Source organism: Garra rufa, chromosome 13 (assembly GCF_049309525.1).
Source record: "Garra rufa chromosome 13, GarRuf1.0, whole genome shotgun sequence".
Lineage (NCBI taxonomy): Eukaryota > Metazoa > Chordata > Actinopteri > Cypriniformes > Cyprinidae > Garra > Garra rufa.
The window spans coordinates 23,485,232-23,509,240 of record NC_133373.1 but is presented as its reverse complement, the minus strand read 5'-3'; the positions used below and the strand labels follow the sequence as shown (position 1 = coordinate 23,509,240).

Genomic DNA, 24,009 nt, shown 5'->3' with positions numbered 1-24,009 from the left:
GATCTAATAATGTTCTATTATTTAGCAAATTTTAAAACATCTACAGATAATACTTTAATAATTAGTGCTAAATAAGTTTTTGTATACATAATATATGCGTGTGTACTGTGTATATTTATTATGTATATATCCTGTATATATGTATATGTATTATGTATATATAATATATATATACATATTCTGTACCTCTACAGGAGACTAATATAAAATATAAGGCAAGAAAAGGGGTGAAAAAATTGTTGTAAAATGCATAAAATACAGTGTTTTATTAGTATTATTATTTTTATTATTATTTATATACTTTTAAAGCATTTAGTAAAATTAGCTACTTTCAGTTTTAATTGTAAGTTTTAGTCATTTTTTATGTGTATTTTTATTAGCCAGTTTTTGCCAAGACAACATTTGTAATATTCATTTAAATATTTTAAGTTTAATTTTATCAACATATATGGGAGACTATATATATATATATATATATATATATACACACACACACACACACACACACACACACACACACACACACAATATATATATATATATATATATATATATATATATATATATATATATAATATATATATATATACAGTATATATGTGTGTGTGTGTGTGTGTGTGTGTGTGTGTGTGTGTGTGTGTGTGTGTGTGTGTGTGTGTGTGTGTGTGTGTGTGTTATATATATGTGACCCTGGACCACAAAACCAGTCTTAAGTCGCTGGGGTATATTTGTAGCAATAGCTAAAAATACATTGTATGGGTCAAAATTATTGATTTTTCTTTTATGTCAAAAATCATTAGGAAATTAAGTAAAGATCATGTTACATTAAGATTTTTTGTAAAATTCCTACTGTAAACCTATCAAAATGTAATTTTTGATTAGTAATATGCATTGTTAAGAACTTAATTTGGACAACTTTAAAGGTGATTTTCTCAGTATTTTGATTTTTTTGCACCCTCAGATTCTAGATTTCAAATAGATGTATCTCGGCCAAATATTGTCCTATCCTAACAAACTATACATCAATAGAAAGCTTATTTATTATTCGCTTCTTCTGGACAGCAATCCTTGTCTAAGCTTCAGTCAGCCTTTAATATTATTCAGTCAAGGCTTCACAGTTTAAAACCTGTTCTGAATACTGATAAAACCAAGTATATGTTATTTTCTAACTCAAAAAAAAAAAACTTGAAAATAATTTAGTATCTCTTCAGACCCTTCAAGGTACAGTGATTGAATTAGTAAAAGAGTACAAATATCTAGGCATCATAGTTGATGATGCCCTATCTTTTAGCTCTCATATTCCTCTCAACTGAAGAATAAACTGAAAATCAAGCTTGGGTTTTATTTCAGGAACAAGTTTTGCTTCTCATTCAATGTAAAAAAGAAATTAGTCTCTGCTACTTTTCTCTCGGTCCTTGACTACGGTGATGATGTATATCAATTTGCACCTTCTTATCTTCTTTCTTCCTTAGATGCCGTTTATCATGGTGCTCTAAGGTTCATATCAGATTGTAAATCTTCAACTCATCATTGCATTTTGTATCACAGAGTAGGTTGGCCTTCTCTGTCTACCAGAAGAAAAATGCACTGGTACTTAATTATTTACAAAGCCATCTTGGGGTTGTTGCCTTCCTATCTCTGTTGTTTTATGCAACAGAAAATTACCAAGAAATATTTTCTTCGTTCACAAAATTGTTATACTCTTTCTGTTCCTTTTACCCGAACTGAGCTAGGTAAGAATTCTTTTATGTATGCAGCGCCGTTTGATTGGAATTTCTTCCAATCTAAATTAAAATTAGAAAATCTGCTGACTCTAGATCATTTTAAATCAGTTATCCGGCAAATGGAAGTTGATCTAACAATATGCAACTGCTTTTAAGTGTTTTTAGTCTGTTTGTGTGATGTTTATCTGTGATGTTATTGATTGTACTGCTGCACATTTTGGCCAGGACACTCCTGTAAAAGAGATTTTTAATCTCAGAGAGCTCTTTCTGGTTAAATAAAGGTTAAATTAAAAAAAAAAGTAATATTTTGAATTAGTTATTATCAGTTTTAATTTTAACTTTTAGTCATTTGTGTGTATTTTAATTAGCTTGTATTTTTTTATTAGCTTTTTATAAATAATATTGATATTTAGTTTTAGTTATTTTAATACGTCTATTTTCACTTATTTTATTTCAGTTATTTTCCAAGAATAAATTGCCCAGATTGTAAAACCACAGCATCTGTTATATTTTTTTTTACACTGTGAGAGCAGAATAAAAAGAAAAAAACAAGAACCTGCTATATGAATATGAATGTCATGTGTCTATATAAGTAACAGGACAATTCAAACACCAACAGATAAAAACAGTGATAATAAATGATTAAATTTAGAAAATGAATATTTTAAGCACATTATATGTGGAAAATGAGTAAAAGGACACTGGGAGCTTACTGAACAATGCGGTATACTTTCCTAAAATAATCAAGCACATAAAAATTGCTAATGTACAAGGCTGACTTGCCTGTATCTGCAGAAGCAAGGCATGGTAGCGGGTAGTGAGCTGGGTAACCCTGGTACTGATCCGACCACTGACATGAGCATCCTCTACGACTTGCTGTGCAAGAGTACTAAGTCCTTCTACCTCGGCCTGACGCTGAGCAGCCTCAATCTGCCACCGCTGAAATAAGGGAATGACAGGAAAAGGTCAACATAAAGTATATCTAAATGAAACCAGAGTACTGTATTTTAGAAACCATCAGGCATAAGTATAAGGCATCGTACCTTCAGGTGTTGTAGCTGGGCCTCCTTTGTAGTGACATCCGAGCGACGGTGGCTTCTCACCTTAACTTTGAGCTCCATGTCAACCAGCCACTGGTCTAAGCTTTGGAATAAACCTTCTAGCTGCTGAAGTCTTGCGAGGGCCTGCTCTACCTGGACTTTGGTCTCGCCAAGTCGGTCTTGGTACCCTTGCCATTCTGTCTGTGCTGTTTCCAGAGCCCGATCCTCGATTTGAGGGGCACCCCATGGAATGACTCTTTCTCGACTGGCAAGAACTGAGCTGAGCAAGTTATGTCCCTTAGGGCAATGAGACTGGAGCATCTGGAGACATTATTAGACAGAAAGAGTAAAAAGTAAAGATTATTTAATGCAGACTATTTGTTGGCTATAAAATTAAAGCCCTAAAAAAATCACCTGTAGTTCTTTTAAAGTGTTCTCTAGAGCATTCACATCTTCATCCAGGGGTGAGAGGAGGGCCAAACTGTTTTGCTCCTGCTCCAGCCAGTCTTCAAACATGTGCAGCCCTCGCTGGTATTCTTGATGAAGCAGAACCAATTCTTCTGCCTTACTGACAGCAGCCTGAAACACCAGCAGTGACTATTATTTCAAATTTATTCCACTATAAGTGGAAACACTTTTTTAGCAGCTTGGTTCCAGTATTTTCCCCATAGAGATAAAAAAAAAATTCAATAAAGAGTTGAGCCACAAACCACACCAACTAGATCCAATATATACTGTAGATATATATAGTTCAGGTCACTGCTGAGCTCTTTGGCCGCAAATTCTGTTTCCATGGCAACAGAAACTTCTCTGATTGCTGAATGATCTTTTCAGGGTAAAAGGTGGTGTAGCTCTTCACTGAGAATTTGGTTATTACATTTTATTTGTATAATTATAAAAAAACGAAGTGTAAATTATACTGATTCATGGCTTCTACAAAAACATAATGGATCAGCAACTAGGACCCTATGAAATCAGTTTTATTTTTTCCCAAATTCCATTTTATCTTTATCCAAATTAAGTTTTTTCCATTTTAATTTTTCTGTATTCCATGTTTTCTGTTTTCATTTTCTAGGCTCTGTTTTAATGGTTAAAAAAAAAGAATCAAAATTATTTGAAATCATGAACCTACAACATACACAATTTAACAGCAACTTTTTTAACTTTAACAAATATTGGAAATAAAGTTTAAAGTATTGATATATGTTTTACATATGAAATACAATTCCTGTCTTTTTTCTCAAATTCACTTTTATTTTTTACCAAATTCTGTGTTTTCCATACATTTTCTGGATTTCATAGTGGTTAAACATTACATATAATTTGTTTTGGGTAAATAAATAAGTAATATTTTATATAATTAAGAGTAGTAGTTAAATGTGTTTAGTATTGAGAAATTGTGTTTGTGATGGTGATTTTAGTTACAATGTTCCGACATTGGGTGGCGAAAAGAGACAGTTTTAACAGTCAGGAGTAAAGACTTTTATACTGAAAAATAAACGTGGTTAGAAACGGAAGCTGTTTTTAGTTTCAAAAACAGCTTGACGCAGCTAATAAATGCACTGAGCAGCGCTGTCTTCAGAAATTATCCTTAACAGATGAAAGGATATTAACATTACGACAAAGATAATGCTTTCCTCATCGGACATTCAAACTAATGCTTCATCGTGAATATGAAAAATGAATGCTGTATCAGATGCAGATAATCACAATCGCTCAGTCCATCTCCTTCTCATAATACTCTACTACACATAATACAGAGAGCTTTTAATGCAGTAAAACAATAAGCTTTCAATGAATCAACTTAACGTTCCTCCATTACTAGTTCTAAAGTGACATTTTCGAATTAGTAACAGAGGCTTTTGATCAGCTGTTCAACTGTCAAACTTATATTTGAATCTGTGGCAGAAGGAAGTAGTTCTGCACAAAAGAGGACTTTTAAAGACACTCTGTTATTTTATGCATTCACACACTCGTGCCATCCATCATAAATAACAACGGAGTGTCTTAAAAGTCCTCTTTTGTCAGGCAGTTTTCATTCATGTGATATTGCTCATGTCACAGTTTCTTCAAGTTAAACTGAACCTTTATTTTGACAGGTTGCTCTGCAGACCTTTAGTTTCTGTTTGTGTATGATATGACGATAGTTTTTCCTCAAATGAAAAGGTAAAATGCTCATTAAGAGACTCAGAGCAGTTATAGAGATTATGTTCATGTGTTCATGTACACATATATTGAGACAGCAGAGGCTAAATACATTGCAAGCGTTACACACACTTCAGTATGTGTGTAGTAAACAAAAACGTGCGTCTGCGCCATTCATTCACACAGAGACAAAAACGTGCGTCTGCGCCATTCATTCACACAGAGACGTGCAGAACAGCTTAATATTCATAGACAATATTCCATATCATGTTTTGATTCAGGAGAACTGACCTACTTTTGATTTATTTATCCAAAACTGAGCAAATTCTGAGTAAATTTCACTTTATGACTGGATTCTGAGATTCCGTTTTCCGCATCGACAGAATCATAGAGCCCTAAGCAACTTCAAAGCTCATTGTAGGTCTGTCTTGAAAGATTTATGCTACTGTTAAAAATCAATTTCCCGGTGAGCAGGATGCTACTGTTGCACTCTATAACCACCTGACATTTGGCAGAATAATTCTTCTTGACCACCCAAAACAAACTTAAACACTAGTCTGTGGCCTACTGCTTGACATTTTTGGCTTACCTTGGCTTTATCTTTAATGGTTGTATATCTCTCACTGAGTTTCTGGATCTCTTGTTGGGTGGCTGTATGTTCGGTCATGTTGGATCCCTTGGTTGCAATGGTCTCTAAAGGACTGGAGTGGCTAAGAACTTCCTCATAGAGGAGCTGTACAAAGCATAGCAATTAAAGTTATTCACACTTTATAGGTTTCAATTTCTAATATAACTGTAATATGAAGATATGAAAAGTAAAAATGACCTTGGCACGGCCTAGGTTGGCTGTCTTGTCCCTCATTTCAGCGTAGTGTTTGTCTGAGTTTCCAAGGCTCTCTTCTACTCGCTCCATCCAGCACTCAAACTGACTGACATCTTCCTGGTAACTGGTCCAGTGTGACAAGGCACCTTCCAGCTGGCTGTAAATGCATATAAAAAAGACATCTACTACTTCCACACAGATTGAGAAAATTGTCAGACAAAAGCACTGACATAGAGAGGATAAATAAACACAGAGTGATGGACAGAGAGTTCTCTGACCTTTTGCACTGTATGGATGTTGACAAGAGTGATTCCCAGGAGTCTTTAAGGTCCTGGATCTGCTTGCGAACCACTGGTACACCCTCAGCCGAGGTGTTTCTCTGGACAGACTCCCCTCTGGTGATGAGCATCTTCAGTTGGATTTCTCTTCCCTGACAAGCCGCCAGTAAAGTCTGTAATCAATCAGAAATCCTGTTATACCCAACATGTACAAATGAAACTTACAAAGTAATTCAAATCCTGATGGATATCCTTAGGACTTGTTTAACATGTTTAAAACAGTAAAATGTGAATAATAGACGACGGTGTACCTCAAGCTGGCCCATTCTGGTGATAAGCACACTTTTGTCAGATGTGGGGCATCTGCAGGTCTTGAGGACCTGTTGGGACTCTGAAACCCAGTTCTGAAGTTCCTGAAGACCCTGTGAAAAAAGCTGATGCTCCCCCACTACTCGTTCTACCCTTGACACTTTCTCCTGCAGAAGTTGGGTGAAAGAAGACAAGATTAGAGTAAAAGACTGGACAAATGAGGTTAGCAATCTTTAACAAATGTCAAAATAAATATCCATTTTCATACTGTACATTATAATGTTGCAATGCCTAAAATCACTTGTAGCCCTTAAAATTATTCAGTTTTTAGAGTTTCATTTTAATATATATTAATAAAATAATATTGAGATTTAATATAAGACATTTATTTGTTATGTGGCTATAACATGAAAATAATTATCAATGTTGGTCTGAAAAAATATCAATGCATTCCTAAATAAAAGTAATTTACAACAAGTTGTATATTACCTTTCAAAATTTTGGGGTTGGAAATATTTTTAAGGTTTATAAAGATTATTTATTTGATCAAAAATACAGTAAAAATAGTAGGTTAATATTGTGAATTTTACAGTTTAAAATTAGAGGTCGACCGATATTGGAATTTACCGATACCGATAGCTAGGTTGGACCACACTGGCCAATACCGATTAATCAAACAATAGTTTTTAAAATGAATACTGGATGGAAACTAAAATAGTGGTCTACTATTTAAAATAAGTGACTGAACCATACTTTGCAAGAAAATGTATTAATATTAATTATATATTAAGCATTAAAGTTAGTTCATAGCTCATTACTGTTAACAAAAGCAACTTAAACATTTAAAAATAGTAAATGTTGAATGTTGAAAGTAACACATTAACCAGGAAAAATACATCTATACTACAGCTTTTATCAATCTTAAAACTAAAAAAACTATCAGCGTGGATTTTTGCAGATAACCGATAGTTCCGCCAATCAACTATCGGTGCCGATTAATCGGCCAAACCGATACATCGGTCAACTTCTATTTAAAATTACTGTAAAAAATAAAAAATTCTGTATTAATATCTTTGAAAATGTTATATGTGCTGCTTAATGTTTTTATTGAAATATTAAACATTTTTCTGGATTCTTTGATAAATTGAAAGTTTTTTTTTTATTTAATAGAAATGGAATGGAAATATTCTGTAACAGTATAAAAAGAACAGTATAAGTGACTTTACTGTCACTTTTGATCTATTTTTAATGCCTTTATTAAATAAATCTATATAAACTACCAGTCCAAAGTTTTTGAACAGTAAGATTTTTCTGTGATTTCAAAGCTGAATTTTTAGCATTATTACTCCAGTCACATGATCCTTCAGAAATCATTTTAATATTCTGATTTGCTGCTCAAAAACACATCTGTTATTATTACAATTTTTTTAACAAAGATTAATAAATGCTGTATAAGTGCAGTTCATTATTAGTTCATGTTAACTAATGTGGTTAACTAATGTTAACTAAAGAACCTTATTGTAAAGTGTAACATTATAAATGTGTTTTGATCAATTTAAAGTATACTTGGTAATTAAAAGTATTAATTTCTACAATTTATTTCCCAAAATAAATAAATAAATAAATATAATTTTTTTTTCAGATAAATGCTGATCTTTGGATCTTTCTGTTCATCTAAGAATCCTAAAAAATGTACTTAACAGGTTTAAATATTGATAATAATAACAATAATGAATGTTTCTTGAACAGCAAATCAGCATATTAAGAATGATTTCTGAAGGATCATGTGACACTGAAGACTGGAGTAATGATGCTGAAAATGTAACTTTGATCTCAGGAATAAATTACATTTTAAAATATATTCAAGTACAAAACAGTTATTTTAAATAATAATAATAATAATAATAATAATAATAATAATAAACAGAAAATTTCAAAATGTTACTGTTTTTGCAAATCTTACTGTTCAAAAACTTTTGACTGGTACTCATATATTTGTGCATGTGTGTGTTTAATAATAAAAAAAAAATTAATCATACTGACCCCATACTTTTAAGAGCTAGTGTAGACAATCAAATTAAACAAAGGCCAAAAAAGGAAATAAAATTGTATTAAATCTGAACTACTGAGAAGAGAAATGCACAAATTCAACAGACAACTCCCTCTAAAATCCAAGAGAGTCTGACCACTATCAATTAGCATTTTATATACAAAATATGTACATTAGAGAAGCTGGGCAGTCTCCTAGATTCAAAACAAACCTGTTACTGAGAGTTAAATAAACAATTAAAAATTCACAGCATACAGTAAAACTCCTAACACATTCAAACAGGCCATTAATAATGAGCTTATCTCCCCTCACAATCAATGGTAAAGATGAAACAGCAAACACAGGACTAATGAGGTAAACAGACAGGTAGAGAAGGTTACCTTAATCAGGTTGCTCAGGGCCAAGTAGCATGCAGCTAGCTGGCAGACCCGATGCACAAAGCTCTTCCCAGCACCCTGACCCTCCCAGAGGCCATGTGCTCGCCCTCTCAGCTCTGCCAGTTCAGACTGTCTGGAGCGCATCTCCTCCAGCAGCGTCTAACGGTGTGCAATCAGGGGTCACGAGGCAAGCAGGGGTCACAGAAGAATAAAGACGAATGTTCATGCCATGAAAAACCACACTAAAAGCCAACATGAGCTTTCGGACACATCCACTGAGACAGACAGGTCACGTTCTCCAAACTTTTACTAAACACACTTAATACATCAGGGCACAAAAGACCACCACGAGCAAATTTCTTGCTTCTTTTCTCTAGATGGAAAAAGAGCAGACTGTGAAATTGTCAGTTAGGCAGACACAGTTCATGATAATAGAGTCTATCATGTTGGGTGCACTCTGGGGATAAAGGGATTAAGAGGGAAAGTGGGTAAAAGCAGGGGAAGGGGAGATGGGAGGGGATGGATAATCACTCAGAGGACCTCTACACACTGTACAGATACACTGTTGGAAATGTAATTGCCAACAGAGCAGACAAAAGGACCCAGCAGGCGACAAAGCAATACAAAAATAGAGACGAAAGATCTTGTGATAAGGCAAAAATAGAAATATTTATCTTTCCAACCTCTATTCTACATTCATGTCATTGTCAAATTGTATATTAGGGGTTTTGTTCTTTGAGTGCAGTTGGAGAGCGAGAAATTAATTGCATGTCAGCTTAATCCTCAATTGTGGCAAAAAGCTTGACTCAGCGGAAACATCACTGACAGACATAGTTTATTTCATTATCTCCAGCAGATCCTACTTCTGTTCAACTTATTTAATTGAGCTTAAGTACTGCAAAATCCACTGCCACAGTTAGCTGATTTCATCTGATCATTTAATTACACGTTTAAACTGTTGGATTATGTTCAACAGAAAATGTATTTTTAATAATCTCCAAATGTTTAATGCATAATCTATTGATCGTGAATCAAATGTTCTTCTGTCAACGAATTACATTACACTGATTTTCAAGGTACAGACAGCGAGGAGTGGAATCTTAATAGTAGTGATTGATTTCATTCTGGTAGATCAAAGCTCTTATGAATAAGTATAAATAAGTCAGCAAGACTATCTGGGCTTACCTGAAGCTTGGAGAGCTCTAGTCTCTTGGCAGGCAGGTCATGGAGGCGAGCGCTGCTCTCTTGCACGCTGATCTCAGTCCTGTTCAGCCAGTCTTGAAGTGGCTCCACACTTGCCTCAAAGTCCTGCATCTGAGACTGCAAAACCTGAAAGTACATAGAAAAGGTACGAATGTGCCTTAAGCTGTATATGGTTTTTAATTTAAAAACATTCTTTTATAAAATAAATCTTTAAAAATAAGACTTTAAAAAAAATTACTGGTTTACTCAACTAACTCTGGTAATATGCAGATATGTCTAAAACTGTTTAAAAAAATGTCCCTACTCAGCTAACTCTACTGATAAAATAAAATTATAATATAAAACAATATGCAAAGAAGTCTAAAACTTCACTCATCTGTACATATGCAGAGATGTAAAAAAAATCATTCATCTTTACTCTGCTAACTCTACTAATAAAATAAAATGTAAAAAAATAGCAGGGTATTAAAAATAACACTGTTATATGCAGGGATGTATTTTTAAAAAATCACTAAATTCTACTCACTAAACTCAACAAATAAAATAAAATGAAATAGTAATATGTAGAGATGTCTCAAAATCATCTCTACTCTGCTAACTCCACAAATAAAATAAAATAAAATAAAATATGCAGAGATGTATTAAAAAAATCACTAATTTCATTCACTCATCCCTACTCAGCTAACTTTGATCAAATAAAATAATATATAAAATAAAATATGCAGAGAAGTCTAAAACATCACTCATCTCTACTCAGCTAACTCTACTAATGAAATAAAATAAAAATATGCAGAGATGTCTAGAAATTCACTCATATCTAATCAGCTAACTCTACTGATAAAATAAAATTACATAAAATAAAATAAAATATGCAGAGAAATCTAAAACTTCACTCATCTCTACTCAGCTAACTCAACAGAAAAAAATCACTCTACTCCGCTAACTTTACTAATAAAATTAATTTTTTTTTTTAAAGTAATATGCAGAGATGTCTAGAAACTCATTTATCTCTACTCAGCTAACTCTATTAATAAATACAGTAATATAAAATAAAATTTGAGCAGGGCATTTTCCCCAAAATATAATAAAATAAAATAAAATAAAATAAAATAAAATAAAATAAAATAAAATAAAATAAAATAAAATAAAATAAAATAAAATAAAATAAAATAAAATAAAATATTAATATGCAGAGATGTCTAAAAATGTACTCATCTCTACTCTTCAAACTCCACTAATAAAATAAAATAAAATAAATTAAAATATGCAGAGATGTCTAAAAAAATCACTCATCTCTACTCAGCTAACTCTACTAATAAAATAAAATAGTAATATGCAGAGATGTCTAGAAATTCACTCATATCTAATCAGCTAACTCTACTGATAAAATAAAATTACATAAAATAAAATAAAATATGCAGAGAAATCTAAAACTTCACTCATCTCTACTCAGCTAACTCAACAGAAAAAAATCACTCTACTCCGCTAACTTTACTAATAAAATTATTTTTTTTTTTTTAAAGTAATATGCAGAGATGTCTAGAAACTCATTTATCTCTACTCAGCTAACTCTATTAATAAATACAGTAATATAAAATAAAATTTGAGCAGTGCATTTTCCCCAAAATATAATATAATATAATAAAATAAAATAAAATAAAATATTAATATGCAGAGATGTCTAAAAATGTACTCATCTCTACTCTTCTAACTCCACTAATAAAATGAAATAAAATAAATTAAAATATGCAGAGATGTCTAAAAAAATCACTCATCTCTACTCTGCTAACTCTACTAATAAAATAAAATAGTAATATGCAGAGATGTCTAAAAATGTACTCATCTCTACTCAGCTAACTCTACTACTAAAATAAATTTAAAAATTGGCAGGGTATTAAAAATAAAATTGTTATGTGCAGAGATGTATTTAAACAAAAAATCACTGAATTCTACTCACTTAACTTAACAAATAAAATAAAATATAATAAAATAGTAATATGCAGAGATGTCTACAAATTCACTCATCTCTAACTAACTAATCACTAACTCTTCTACTAAAATAAAATAAATGAGCAGGGTATTAAAAAAAAAAATTAAAAAAAAATTATTTTTATTATTATTTATTTTTATTATTATTTATATATTATTTTTAGAAAAAAAGTATTTCTACTTACTAAACTCGACAAATAAAATAAAATAAAATAGTAATATGCAGAGATGTCTAAAAATTCATTTATCTCTACTCTGCTAACTCCACTAATAAAATAAAATAAAGTAAAATAAAATAGTAATATGCAGAGATGTCTGAAACTCTACTACTATAAAAAAATGAGCAGGGTATTAAAAATGAAAAAGTTATATGCAAAGATGTATTTAAAAAAAAAACATTCATTTCTACTCAGTAAACTCGACAAACAAAACAAAATAAAATAAAATATTAATATGTAGAGATGTCTAAAAATTCCCTCATCTCTACTCAGCTAACTCTACTACTAAAATAAAATAAAATAAAAAATTAGCAGGGTATTAAAAAATCGTTACATGCAGAAATGAATTTTATTTAAAAAATCACTACTTTCTACTCAACAAATAAAATAAAATACTAATGTGTAGAGATGTTTAAAAATTCACTCATCTCTACTCTGCTAACTCCACTAATAAAATAAAATAAAGTATAATAAAATAAAATAGTAATATGCAGAGATGTATTTAAAAAAACACTCATTTCTACTCAGTAAACTCGACAGATAAAATAAAATAGTAATATGTAGAGATGTCTTTAAAAAAAACTCATCTCTCCTCAGCTACCTCTACTAATAAAACAAAATAAAATAAAATAAATGATATATATCTCAACGCAGGTCTACCTGTAAGGCCGTCTCTCTTCTCTGTAAGCTGTCCATCAGGCTCTTCCAGTCATCTTTGGCTGCATTTGCTTTGGTCCTGATCGCCTCCACTCTGTCGGCAGGCACCACGCTACTGAGTTGCTCACCATAGGTCAGGACAGCGTTGAGTCTGGTCTGGCCCTGCTCCTTGTCACTTTTGAACTCCTGTGGTGCAGAATGAGCAAGACGTCAGCCACACAGACACAAGAAGACTATCACAGAGCAGAGGGCAGCAAGTGCAATGAGTCACGTCCAGACATTGACAGGCACCCAGCAGGGATCTCCCACCATCTGTGAGGCGTGCACGTCTTTTTTCCGTCTTTCTCCACTCAAACAGTACAGATGCAATTATGTATGACCCAAAGCACGTCTGCCACTGTATTGGTGGTTCAGGGCAGTAAGCCATGCGGAAACATTGTTCCACATTTCAAATGTATTTGATGGTAAATAAAAAATGAGGAGCTGTGTTTCCATTTTTCATTCTCAGTAACCCTGCTCCGCTTCTGTCTTCATATCTCTCCCTTTTTATTGTTGTACATGGCCTATGATACATCTAGGCCCACACAGAATCTGTGCTCTTTTCTCTGCTGATTGTGGGAAAAAGACCTGCAGGATTCTGTGGAATGAATTCATGTATGGAGACAAATGCTAAAAAGAGCTTGAACTGGTTTCGCTTCAGGACCCAGATTTTTTTTTTTTTTTGGACGGCAAGCGGTGACCCAATACAGTGCCAAAATTAGCGTACAAATTTGAATTTCAATGGTTTCATGGTCCTAGCAGCCAGTCATAACATATCATGTTTACCCTCATTGCAAGTTTATGTTGGTATCTGCCTAAAATAGCTAGGTGTAACAGATGAATTTGTAGCAAAATGCAGATGGACTGTTAAGTCTTTAATGTTCATAACAAAATAGACAGTAAGTATTTATTCTTTCTTTTCAAGGCTGAAAATGAATGTCACTACATTACAAAAAAAATTCATTTCTTTTTTATATATAAATAAAATATTAAAACTTAAATTCACCGTTCACACTGTAACTGCTCAAAATGAAGTTTCATGATTTAAAATAAATCAATAGCTAAATTAAAAATGTAATATGCAAATGCCTGTTAGGATACATGCAGGATACTATACAGTATTTTTGATGTAAAATAAACAGGAGGTTAAAATAAAATAAGTTTTTATTAAATTAAATTAAATTAAAGGTCCCATATTGTCAAAATCGAAATTTCCTGGCTTTTTTCATGATAACTGAGGTCTAGGGGCTATGTAACTACCATATAAGTTTCAAAACAGTCAATCCACAGCAAACTGCACACAGCCTGTTTAAAGTAGCTGTTCATTTTCACGAGCCGCTGTGACTTCCGTAACGATGTGACGTCTGATCTACTCAGTCACCGCCTTCAGTCACCACCCCGAGCACCAATCACGTCCCACCCTCCTTTTGTGAAACCTCGACAACTTCGCGTCCATGCCATTGCTAAGCAACAACAACACGAAAACAAGTGGAGAAAACCCTGTTCAGTCGATAGATGTCAAGCTACATCATTGCACAGGCTTCCGAACAACGTGAATATAAGAGACCAGTGGCACGTCAACTTCAGCCTCTTTACACAGCCATTCCGGTAAATACACGGATAATGTGTCCCACGATTTGTTCCGGAATTGCTTAATTAGGTTCATTCACAGTTGTTTTCCGCAATCTGTGCATGCTTTACACACAACCCATAAATACGTGACATTTGGATGTGAGATGTAATGCGACGCGTACATTTCACTAAACTGAAACTAACCTGATTTTCAGCGCTGATAGTGAGGGGCTGCCTGATCGCTGCTTCATTCCACTTGCACGTATTTTTTCCGTCGTGAAGAGTCGCAGGGTAAAGTGCATCATCACTACAACACTGCCTTAATGGCATTTGGTTCTGGCTTTTGTTCACACAGTGCTCGTTCCCGTAATTTTCCAAAATCAGCGCGCATTGTGAAAAGGGCTTTACTAAAGCAACAGTTACGTAGCTTACTGCATTCAGTGTTTGAAAAAGAAAAAAACATTAATGATCATTCTGAAATATCCTGTTGAGTATCACCAAGCCACAGCAGGCTAGGCTCTGGGCTCGGCTATAGCATACATGACCATATTTACTTGTAGTTGGCTTGGATGTGCGTCACTCAGAAAACAACAGGCCAATCAGAAGAGAGGCTCATGAATATTAATTAGATGGGCCAAAATCGACCTGTTCTTGACAGAGCTCCTAAAAAAGGAGCTGTAAAAATATATTGAGATGGATTTTGGCACTTATACCGCAGATATATATTCTTAAGGACATCAACAACTAAAATAAACCTCCAGAAATGTGTACAATATGGGACCTTTAAATTAAATTAAAGTGTACAGGTTAAGTAAAGTGAACAGGAAGTTAAAAAAAAAAAGAAATTATATATATAAATGAAATAAAATCAAATAAAATTCATTAGGCACAAAATAATGTTTGGACCATGAAGATAAATATGAAGGTAAATTTTTAATTATTTAAATGCTTGTCAGGATACATGCAATGTATGCAGAATACTATGTGAAATTAATTAAATACTATGCAAAATTAAAATAAAATAAATCATAATAAAATAAAATAAAATAAATCATAATAAAATAAAATTAAATAAAATACAATAAATAATTCATTAGGCACAAAATAATGTTTGGCCCCTGAAGATAAATATAAAGATATATTTTTACTTATTTAAATGCTTGTCAGGATACACGCAGGACACTATGCGAATTTAATAAAATACTATGCAAAATTAAAATAATAAAATAAAATAAAATAAAATAATGTTTGTACCCTGAAGATAAATGTGAAGAGAAAATTATTTCTGATGTAAAGTGAACAGGAGGTTAAAATAAAATAAAAAATATAAAATAAAATAAAATGTATTAGGCACAAAATAATGTTTGTATCCTGAAGATAAATGTGAAGAGAAAATTATTTCTGATGTAAAGTGAACAGGAGGTTAAAATAAAATAAAAAAACATATATAAAATAAAATAAAACAAAATAAAGTTTATTAGGCACAAAATAATGTTTGGACCCTGAAGATAAATATGAAGATAAATTTATTTAGAAGAACTTATTTAAATGCTTGTCAGGATTTGGTAAACTGCATTGTATTATTTGCATTATTTTTTTTACCAGAACCAACTAGTGACCCATTTTTGGGTCACAACTGAACAGTTAAGAACCAATGACAATTACACTACTATTTACTATTTAATAAAGGAAATTTAAGATATTTTAGCTAATCTGCAGAACTCTCAGGCAATTTTCATCCAGGTCTAACTATGTCTCTTTCATCACAGCTATACATCATTACGGTGCATTTTCCTTTTGCTCTCACGGGTTTTCTAGCGTGCTAATTGAAGTCATAAATAGACCAGTCTGGCACATCCTTGGCTGAATGGTGGCCTCATAAACTGGCCCATGGGACGTGAGAATGGGCTATCACTTTATCAAATTCTGGCTACCTTTACATGACAGGGATGGAGACAACCTGCTGTGTTCTGGGTATGGCTATGTTCCAAGAATCCTGAATTTTGCCCAGTTGCCCTCCTGGACAGAGTACTGTCCACTACCATTCCACTCACTCACCTGGATCCGCTGGAGAGCGATAGAGGCATCCTGGATGCTATGAGGGGAGTCAAAGCATTTGGCGGTAGAGATATTGGCATTGACCATCCACTGCCGGAAGTCATGCAGAGAAGAACGGAAGCGTTGTTCCAGCAGCTTCTCCTTATTCTGACATTCCCTGGAGGCTCGCAGGCTTAGGCTAGGGAGGAAGATGCACAGAGCAGTTTTAGAAAAGGAAAGGGTGAAAAGGGGGGGGGGGGGTTAAAATGGGTGAGTGTAGGGGGGCGATAGCGCAAGGTGAGCAGACATCTGTTTCAATGACAGGCTCTCTCAGAGGGAGAGTTTGGGAATCAGAAAGTGAAAACGCAGCAGAAGCTGCACACACAAAAATGCACTAGCATGTCTGCACACAGATACACACGAATGCGGATGAGGTTAAAGTGGACAGTGGAGGGAAGATAAGCATGTTTTTTTTGCTGCTATACCTGAAAAGCATGCTAACGAGGCAAAGCCTGCTGTCATGACAGGTGCTCTCAGCTGAAACGCTCACTTTAGATGCAGCGCTATGAGGTGCAATATATCACAACCCATCATTCACCTCAGTGCACTAAATTTAGATGTGTAAATGTATTCGTTAATTAAATACAGCATGTGTGTTTAATCTACAAAACAAACACTGAAATATTTATATAAATAAATAAACTTAAAGTCTTTACATTTTCAAAACAAAAAACAAATTAAACTATTTTGATTCATTTCTCTATTAATTTATAATACTATTCTTGCATTTACTTTCAATGTTATAGTTTAAAAAATTATTTTTGCTTTATTACTATTATAAAAATTATTTTTTTATTTATTTAGGAATGAAAGTATGAATAAATAAATAGAAAAACTAAAAAATGTCTTTACATTTTCAAAACAAAAACAATTATTAATTTCACTATTAATTAATAATACTATTCTTGCATTTATTTTCAGTGTTACAGTTTTACAAATTATTTGTGCTTTATTATTATTATTATTATAATCAAGCAATGAAATATGTATTTATTTATTTATGAATTAATTAATTAAATAAACTGAAACAATGTCATATTTTTAAAACAAATAAAAAAACAGATGAAACAATTTCTCTATTAATTCACAACACTATTCTTGCATTTACATTCAATGTTATAGTTTAATAAATTATTTTTGCCTTATTAATATTATTATTATTATTTTAAGTATGTTTTGCTGGTAAACACTATTTTTATAGTATTCAAAATCTTTAAGTTCAATGAACACTGCAATTAAAACTGATGAATGTCTTTACATTTTTGCATAATATAGGCCTCAATTTATTTATTAAATTTACTCTATTCATTAATTGCCATTTAATTAATTGTTTTTTGTTTTATATATATATATATATATATATTGTTTTGTTACACTTTTCATACATTTATTTTCAGAACTAAAAACCATCCAATTTTATTTTTTTTATATAAATGATTAAATTAAACAGCAAATAGCAAATGTTAGAAAAAACAAACAGCATTTATATATTTTTTTATTTGAATAATTTATTTTAAATTTTAAAATTTTTGCTTATTATTTTTCATATGTTCTCTGCTTGTCAACATGCAGTTTTTACAATATTCAAAATCTTTAAGGTAAATAGAAAAACCAAAAAAGACGTCTTTACATTTTCAAAACAAATACAAAAACAAATTAAACTATTTTTATTCATTTCTCTAATAATTTATAATACTATTCTTGCATTTACTTTCAATGTTATAGTTTCATTAAACATTTTTGCTTTATTATTATTATTTTTTATGGTTTTCTGGTAAACAGTTTTTTACAATGTTCAAAAGCTTTAATATCAACAAAGTCTGCAAATAAAACTGCTGAATAAATGTCTTTACATTTTCACGAAATGAAGGTCTCATTTTATTTATTATTAATTAATATATTCCATTTAATAATTGCTGTATATAAAATATGCAATATATATATATTTTTTACACTTTTCATACATTTATTTTCAAAACTAAAAACCATCAATTTGTATTTTTGTAAATTATTAAATGAAATATTAAATGATATTAAATGTAAGATATTACAAAAATAAATAAATATAATTTTATATTTTTTTATTTGAATAATTTAATTGTTTTATATTTACATTGTTATAAATTATTTGCTTATTATTTTTCATAGGTTCTCAACATGCAGTTTTTATATCCAAATAAACCTTACAACATTCAAACCAGCCAAATGCTGAAAGCAGTACAGACATTTATGTAAAGCTCTGTAAGACACATCCATCTTCTACAAAGTCTAAACAAACATTCAGGGAATGGACCGCTAAACAAAACCAGGTGGTGACCATTTGACTTCAAAAACCTTTAACCCCATGCATATGTGACTGCAGCACACTCACCTGTTGTGTAGCTTGATGAGAGCGCTGACTCTGTCCGACTGCGGCCCCAGATCGCTGGAAAACCCACACAGCTCATTGAGCTGCGCCTTCAGCTTCTCCTCCATAACTTCAGCAGTCTGAAGCCCCTCCAGAACACCCTGACAAACCCACACAGCAGGAATAAGTGTCAATGCACACCTAAAATCTCATTTATCAGCCTGGTGCACACACACACACACACACACATCTGAGAATTAACACACAGCTCTATTCAACTCCAAGACAGGGCTTCTTACAAAAGCATTTCTGTTCTTCAGCGAGTCCAGGAAGCCTTCCCACTTCTCCGAACATGCCTGAGATTATACAGAGCCAAAGTGGTGCCTCTCTCTCCGCGCTTCCACCCTCCCCCTGACCCTCTCTTTAAAAACAAGAGGGAAATGCTTCCCTGACTTCCCCCTATAGAACACTTCCTCCCTCAATCTCTCTCCTCCTCTTCCTTCTCTCACTCCTCCCTGTCTTCGCACGCCGCGGTTTTCTCCCTCTTTCACACTCTTCGGCGGCTCTCATTCACTCTTCCTCGCCTTTGACATGTTCTCTGGTTTGCGTTCCCACTCTTTCGCTCTCCCTCCCTTTCACATTCTCCCCTCCTTCCTCCCCGCCTCCTCTTCTCTCTCTCTCTCTCTGCTCCCGGTGGGAGTCAGCTGTCAGATGTTGAGGAGCTTGAGCCGCGCAAACGAGCGTGTAACACAAACAAGTCCGGACACCGGAAACACGGGATGAGAGAAAGTACAAAAAAAAAAGAAGGAAACATTGGGGGACTTGAGGAAAAAAGGAAGAAGAGAAGGAAAAATCTGCAATCCTTACTACAATAATCTGAGCAGCAAGAAGCAGATGGAAGTATAAACAACCTCAGCAGCAGGAAAACATATTACAACTCTCTATAGTTTATGAGAAAGACCCAGACAGAAAGAAAACAGACAAACAAGAGAGGAAAGGGGGCTTAGAGATGCTCTGTACTATTAAAAGCTGTGTTGTGTCAAAAATGGTCAAATTATTCACTAAACTGTGTGACTTTCCAAACAGGGCTTGCGTAATGTACACTGTAATTAAATAGCATTTACCTTATACACTCCCCCTTCCCTCTTCATCTCTCTCAATTACCTTGGCGACCGTCCATCCCTCCACCGCCGCAGCTCCGCTATTCCTCCGCTCGGCGCTGCTCAGTCCCTCGCTCCACTCCTTGAGCTGGCCCTCCAGTTTCTCCATTTCTCCCTCCAACTGCGCTGTCAGTCGCGTCTGCTCGCGCTCGGCCCCTGTCGCCGCGGCCACGGCCGTCTCGAGGGCGTCGCGAGCTCGTAGCGAAGCTCCCTCCCACTGGTGCAGCGCGCGAGCCAGTGCGGCCACTTCTCCATCCATCAGCTCACAGCCCGCCGCCGCCGTGTGCCTTCCGGCTCTCTCCGCGCTCAGCCGCACGCGCCGCAGCCGCTCGCGCCCCTCGCACGCGCCGCGCTCCAGCAGCTCCTGAAGGAGGGAGGGAGGGAGGGAGAGAGTGAGATGGAGAGAGGGAGGGTAAAGTTGCTACGGAAACTGCGGCATCGGTGGCTGCTTGTTATCCAACTACTGCTGCCGCCGCGCGTGATTCTCACGGCGGCGCGAAAAACTCTCACATCGGATCTGTTCCTCACGCTTCAGAGGATTAACTCTACTGTCTGCCACCTTCCTGCTTTTTTATTAATCTTAATTACCATCAATTTTATACATGAATATCTACTTGTTTATTTAGTCTAATTTTCTCACATGCAATTAAAATCTTATTCATTCAAGTCGGCAATGAGAATTGTCCAATGTAAAAATACATTTACATTTTTTTGCATTTAAATGTTTTATTTATAAATGTTATTAATAAGTAAAATTAAATGTTAGTCAAAACCAAATTAAAATTAAATAATATAGAAGCTGCCACCTCCCTCCTTTTTTATTCATCTCAGTTACCATAATTTTTATACATGAATGTCTACTTGTTTATTTAGTCTAATTTTCTCATAAGCAATTAGAATTTCATTTATTCATTCATTCATCCAATGTGAAATACATTTTAAATGTATACATTTTTTGCAATTAAATGTTATATTTATAAATAGTGTTATTAATACATAAAATGAAACATTAATCAAATTAAATAATTAAAACAGCAGCTAAGGATAGACACAGATAGATAGATAGATAGATAGATAGATAGATAGATAGATAGATAGATAGATAGATAGATAGATAGATAGATAGATAGATAGATAGATAGATAGATAGATAGATAGATAGATAAAACGATAGAAATATAGAATGACAGATGGAACAACAGACATAGAACGATAGTTAAAACTATAGACAGAATGCTAGAAATATAGAACGATAGATAGACAGATAGACAGACAGACAGACAGACAGACAGACAGATAAAAGTATAGACAGATAGATAGAACAATAGACAGAATGATAGAAGTATAGAATAATAGAAATATAGAACAATAGATAGATAGATAGATAGATATAAATATAGAATGATAGACAGAATGACAGACAGATAAAACGATAGACAGAACGATAAATAATAGAAAAACAAAAATAGATGCATTTTTATTTAGTCATCAACCATACAAAAATATTAGGATCAATTATAAAATAAATAAAGCTACGATCAATTTATTTCAGGCATAACAGCTTTCAATGCAAAGTTATGCTTGCTTTAAAAAAATATGTTATAATAAACAGTTGGCATTTTAAGGTGATGATCCCTGACAAATAAACCGCAGCTTTAAAGGTAAAGAGATGGAAGCGTTTATTTGAATATAATTTATTTAAAGTGCTGCTGTGTAGTCTTATTATCCTTTATCCCATCTACCACTCTCTCATTCTTCCTGAGTGGCATTGATTATCCAGGGAGAAACGTGCAAACAGCATAAAAATTTCCCACCAATTCCCCCCCCCCCCCCTTTCTCCCCCTTTCTTAACGCCTCTTATTGCTCTCTCAGTGCCTCTGGTACTTTTCTCTCATTTTCTTTCTCATCAAACACACCCCGTGTTATGGAGATTTTCTTTCTCATCAAACACGCACACAAAGTGTTATGGAGATAAGCAGGCAGTATAATGAGCTAATCAGCACAGAGATATTGCAGATCCATAACAATAGTAAAATAAGCATCTGCATTCATTGATTTGCAGTCCTGAGAGAGCATGTAGTACACAAACTTGACCTTGGTATGAAGTACACAGAAGTACACAAACATTTGACCACACACAGTTTAACAAACAAATGCTCCATTTTGCAGAAAAGAAACTTTTTTTCACTGATTTCGCTATTTTGGGGGATTTGGTATTGCAACACATTATTGTATTGCATTTCTCCTCATTTGAAAGTCATTTTAGGTAAAAGCTTCTGCTCACTGGATAATTTAAACTCCAAATTGTGTATGTGTAAAAAGCTGTTGTACTCTGTCCTGAGTGATGTTGGCAGGCAGCTGTTGCAGTACAATTTCTCTCATGGGGTTAATAAAAACTCATATCTCTCTATCTATTTATACACACTCACATAATCATATGTGCAGATGAAATGCAATTATGCATTCATATCATCAGTGTCTCACATAATTTGACGTGCAGTCTCACACCATCTCATCTGCTTCAATGAATGGATTTGGTCTTTTTATTTCACACCATTCAGAGTGAAAGATGATGTTTGTAAATGAGAAAAACAATATGCAGGTTCTTTCTATCATTCACCACAGAGGTTGTTAAAAAACCCTTAGAGAGAGGACAAGCTTGTTCACAAAAAATGGAATGTCTAATTAATGTGCAAATGGAATGAAATATATTTAAATTGCATGCTTATTTAATACAAATGTGGAGTTTATTAAACAGAGAGTCTGACACAAAGTAATACTAGAAAAATAAGATGCTATACTACATTTTTTAGTTTTAATGATAAAGGTAAAAAGGATAAAATTGACCAATTCTTTAATATTCTTTGATTTATTTCTCTTACCCGGACTTCAGTCAACTTCTGACTTAAGGCTGGAGAGTCACCGGATGGGTCAGAGCATTGTTGAAGCTCCTCCCCTACCACCATTAGCCAATCAGTAAGCTCCCTGATTGTTTCCATGTACTTCTTATGTTCGATGACAACATCCTCTGACAATCTGACCCTCTCCTAAATAAGACAAAATATAAATGAACTCATTTAAATTTAAATATAAAGACTCTCGTTCACTATTACTCTACAACTGTTCATTAGGCCAGCGGTTCCCAATTCCAGTCCTCGCGCCCCACCGCTCTGCACATTTTGCATGTCTCTCTTAGTTAACACACCTGATTCAGATAACCAGCTCATTAGAAGTGAGGTCCGTGCAGGAACTGCGATCCGATTGACATGGTCCCTGCAAAGTGTTCATTGCTCCCTGCTCCCTGCTCCCTAAGCGGGGGAAATCTGTTTACTATACTTCGAAACATTCATTCACATATTTGCGCTACGTCACCGCATGTAGCGTCTTCACACACAGATGAAACTTACTAGAGAAGTGTGACATAAGTGCATCTGTAAATGAATGCATTTTAAATTTACGTCTTGCACGCTTTAATGACCTTCAAATGGAACACATACGCTTGCTTCGAACTAATGAATAATGGCGGAATATCCTGTGATGTCCACTTCGAAGGGCAGTAACGTTGGAATAGAACAAACGTCGGAAGCGATGCGTGAAACACACAAAATGTGCAGAGCGGTGGGTCGCGAGGACTGGAAATGGGAACCGCCGCATTAGGCAATACTTTACCTCTGCTGCAGCTTTGACATCTTCAAAGTGTGCCCTAAGGAAAACCATTTCTTCTTCCTTAAAGACAGGGTCACCGGTGCGTTTGTAAAGTTCAGCCGCACTCTCCTCCAGATAGCACAGAGCTCCCTGGTGGTCCTCCACATCTGATGACAGCAAGCGCAGTCTCTCCAATTGCTTTCGTTTTTCTCTCAGTCCAAGCTGGGGCTCAAGAGGACCTTTAACCTCCAGCCCTACTCCCTCCAGCCATCTCTGCAGCTGTGCGCGAGACTCCACAAACAAATCCCACTGATTAACGGTCCATTCCAATCGGCT

General features: G+C 34.1%; 1 protein-coding gene across 1 annotated transcript in view; it reads right to left on the bottom strand.

Moving 5' to 3' along the window:
* Positions 1 to 24,009, bottom strand: part of syne1a (spectrin repeat containing, nuclear envelope 1a) — a 187,692-nt gene that overhangs the window by 85,704 nt on the left and 77,979 nt on the right. Inside the window, exons 53-67 of the mRNA XM_073852751.1 lie at positions 23,698 to 24,007; positions 22,911 to 23,075; positions 20,033 to 20,392; positions 18,893 to 19,029; positions 16,483 to 16,660; positions 12,817 to 12,999; positions 9,932 to 10,075; positions 8,750 to 8,905; positions 6,322 to 6,486; positions 6,011 to 6,183; positions 5,736 to 5,889; positions 5,499 to 5,642; positions 3,179 to 3,343; positions 2,768 to 3,085; positions 2,508 to 2,663 (exon numbers count right to left, since the gene is read on the bottom strand). Coding sequence (XP_073708852.1) covers positions 2,508 to 2,663; positions 2,768 to 3,085; positions 3,179 to 3,343; positions 5,499 to 5,642; positions 5,736 to 5,889; positions 6,011 to 6,183; positions 6,322 to 6,486; positions 8,750 to 8,905; positions 9,932 to 10,075; positions 12,817 to 12,999; positions 16,483 to 16,660; positions 18,893 to 19,029; positions 20,033 to 20,392; positions 22,911 to 23,075; positions 23,698 to 24,007 — 2,908 coding nt within the window. The remainder of the gene's footprint in view (positions 1 to 2,507; positions 2,664 to 2,767; positions 3,086 to 3,178; positions 3,344 to 5,498; positions 5,643 to 5,735; positions 5,890 to 6,010; positions 6,184 to 6,321; positions 6,487 to 8,749; positions 8,906 to 9,931; positions 10,076 to 12,816; positions 13,000 to 16,482; positions 16,661 to 18,892; positions 19,030 to 20,032; positions 20,393 to 22,910; positions 23,076 to 23,697; positions 24,008 to 24,009) is intronic.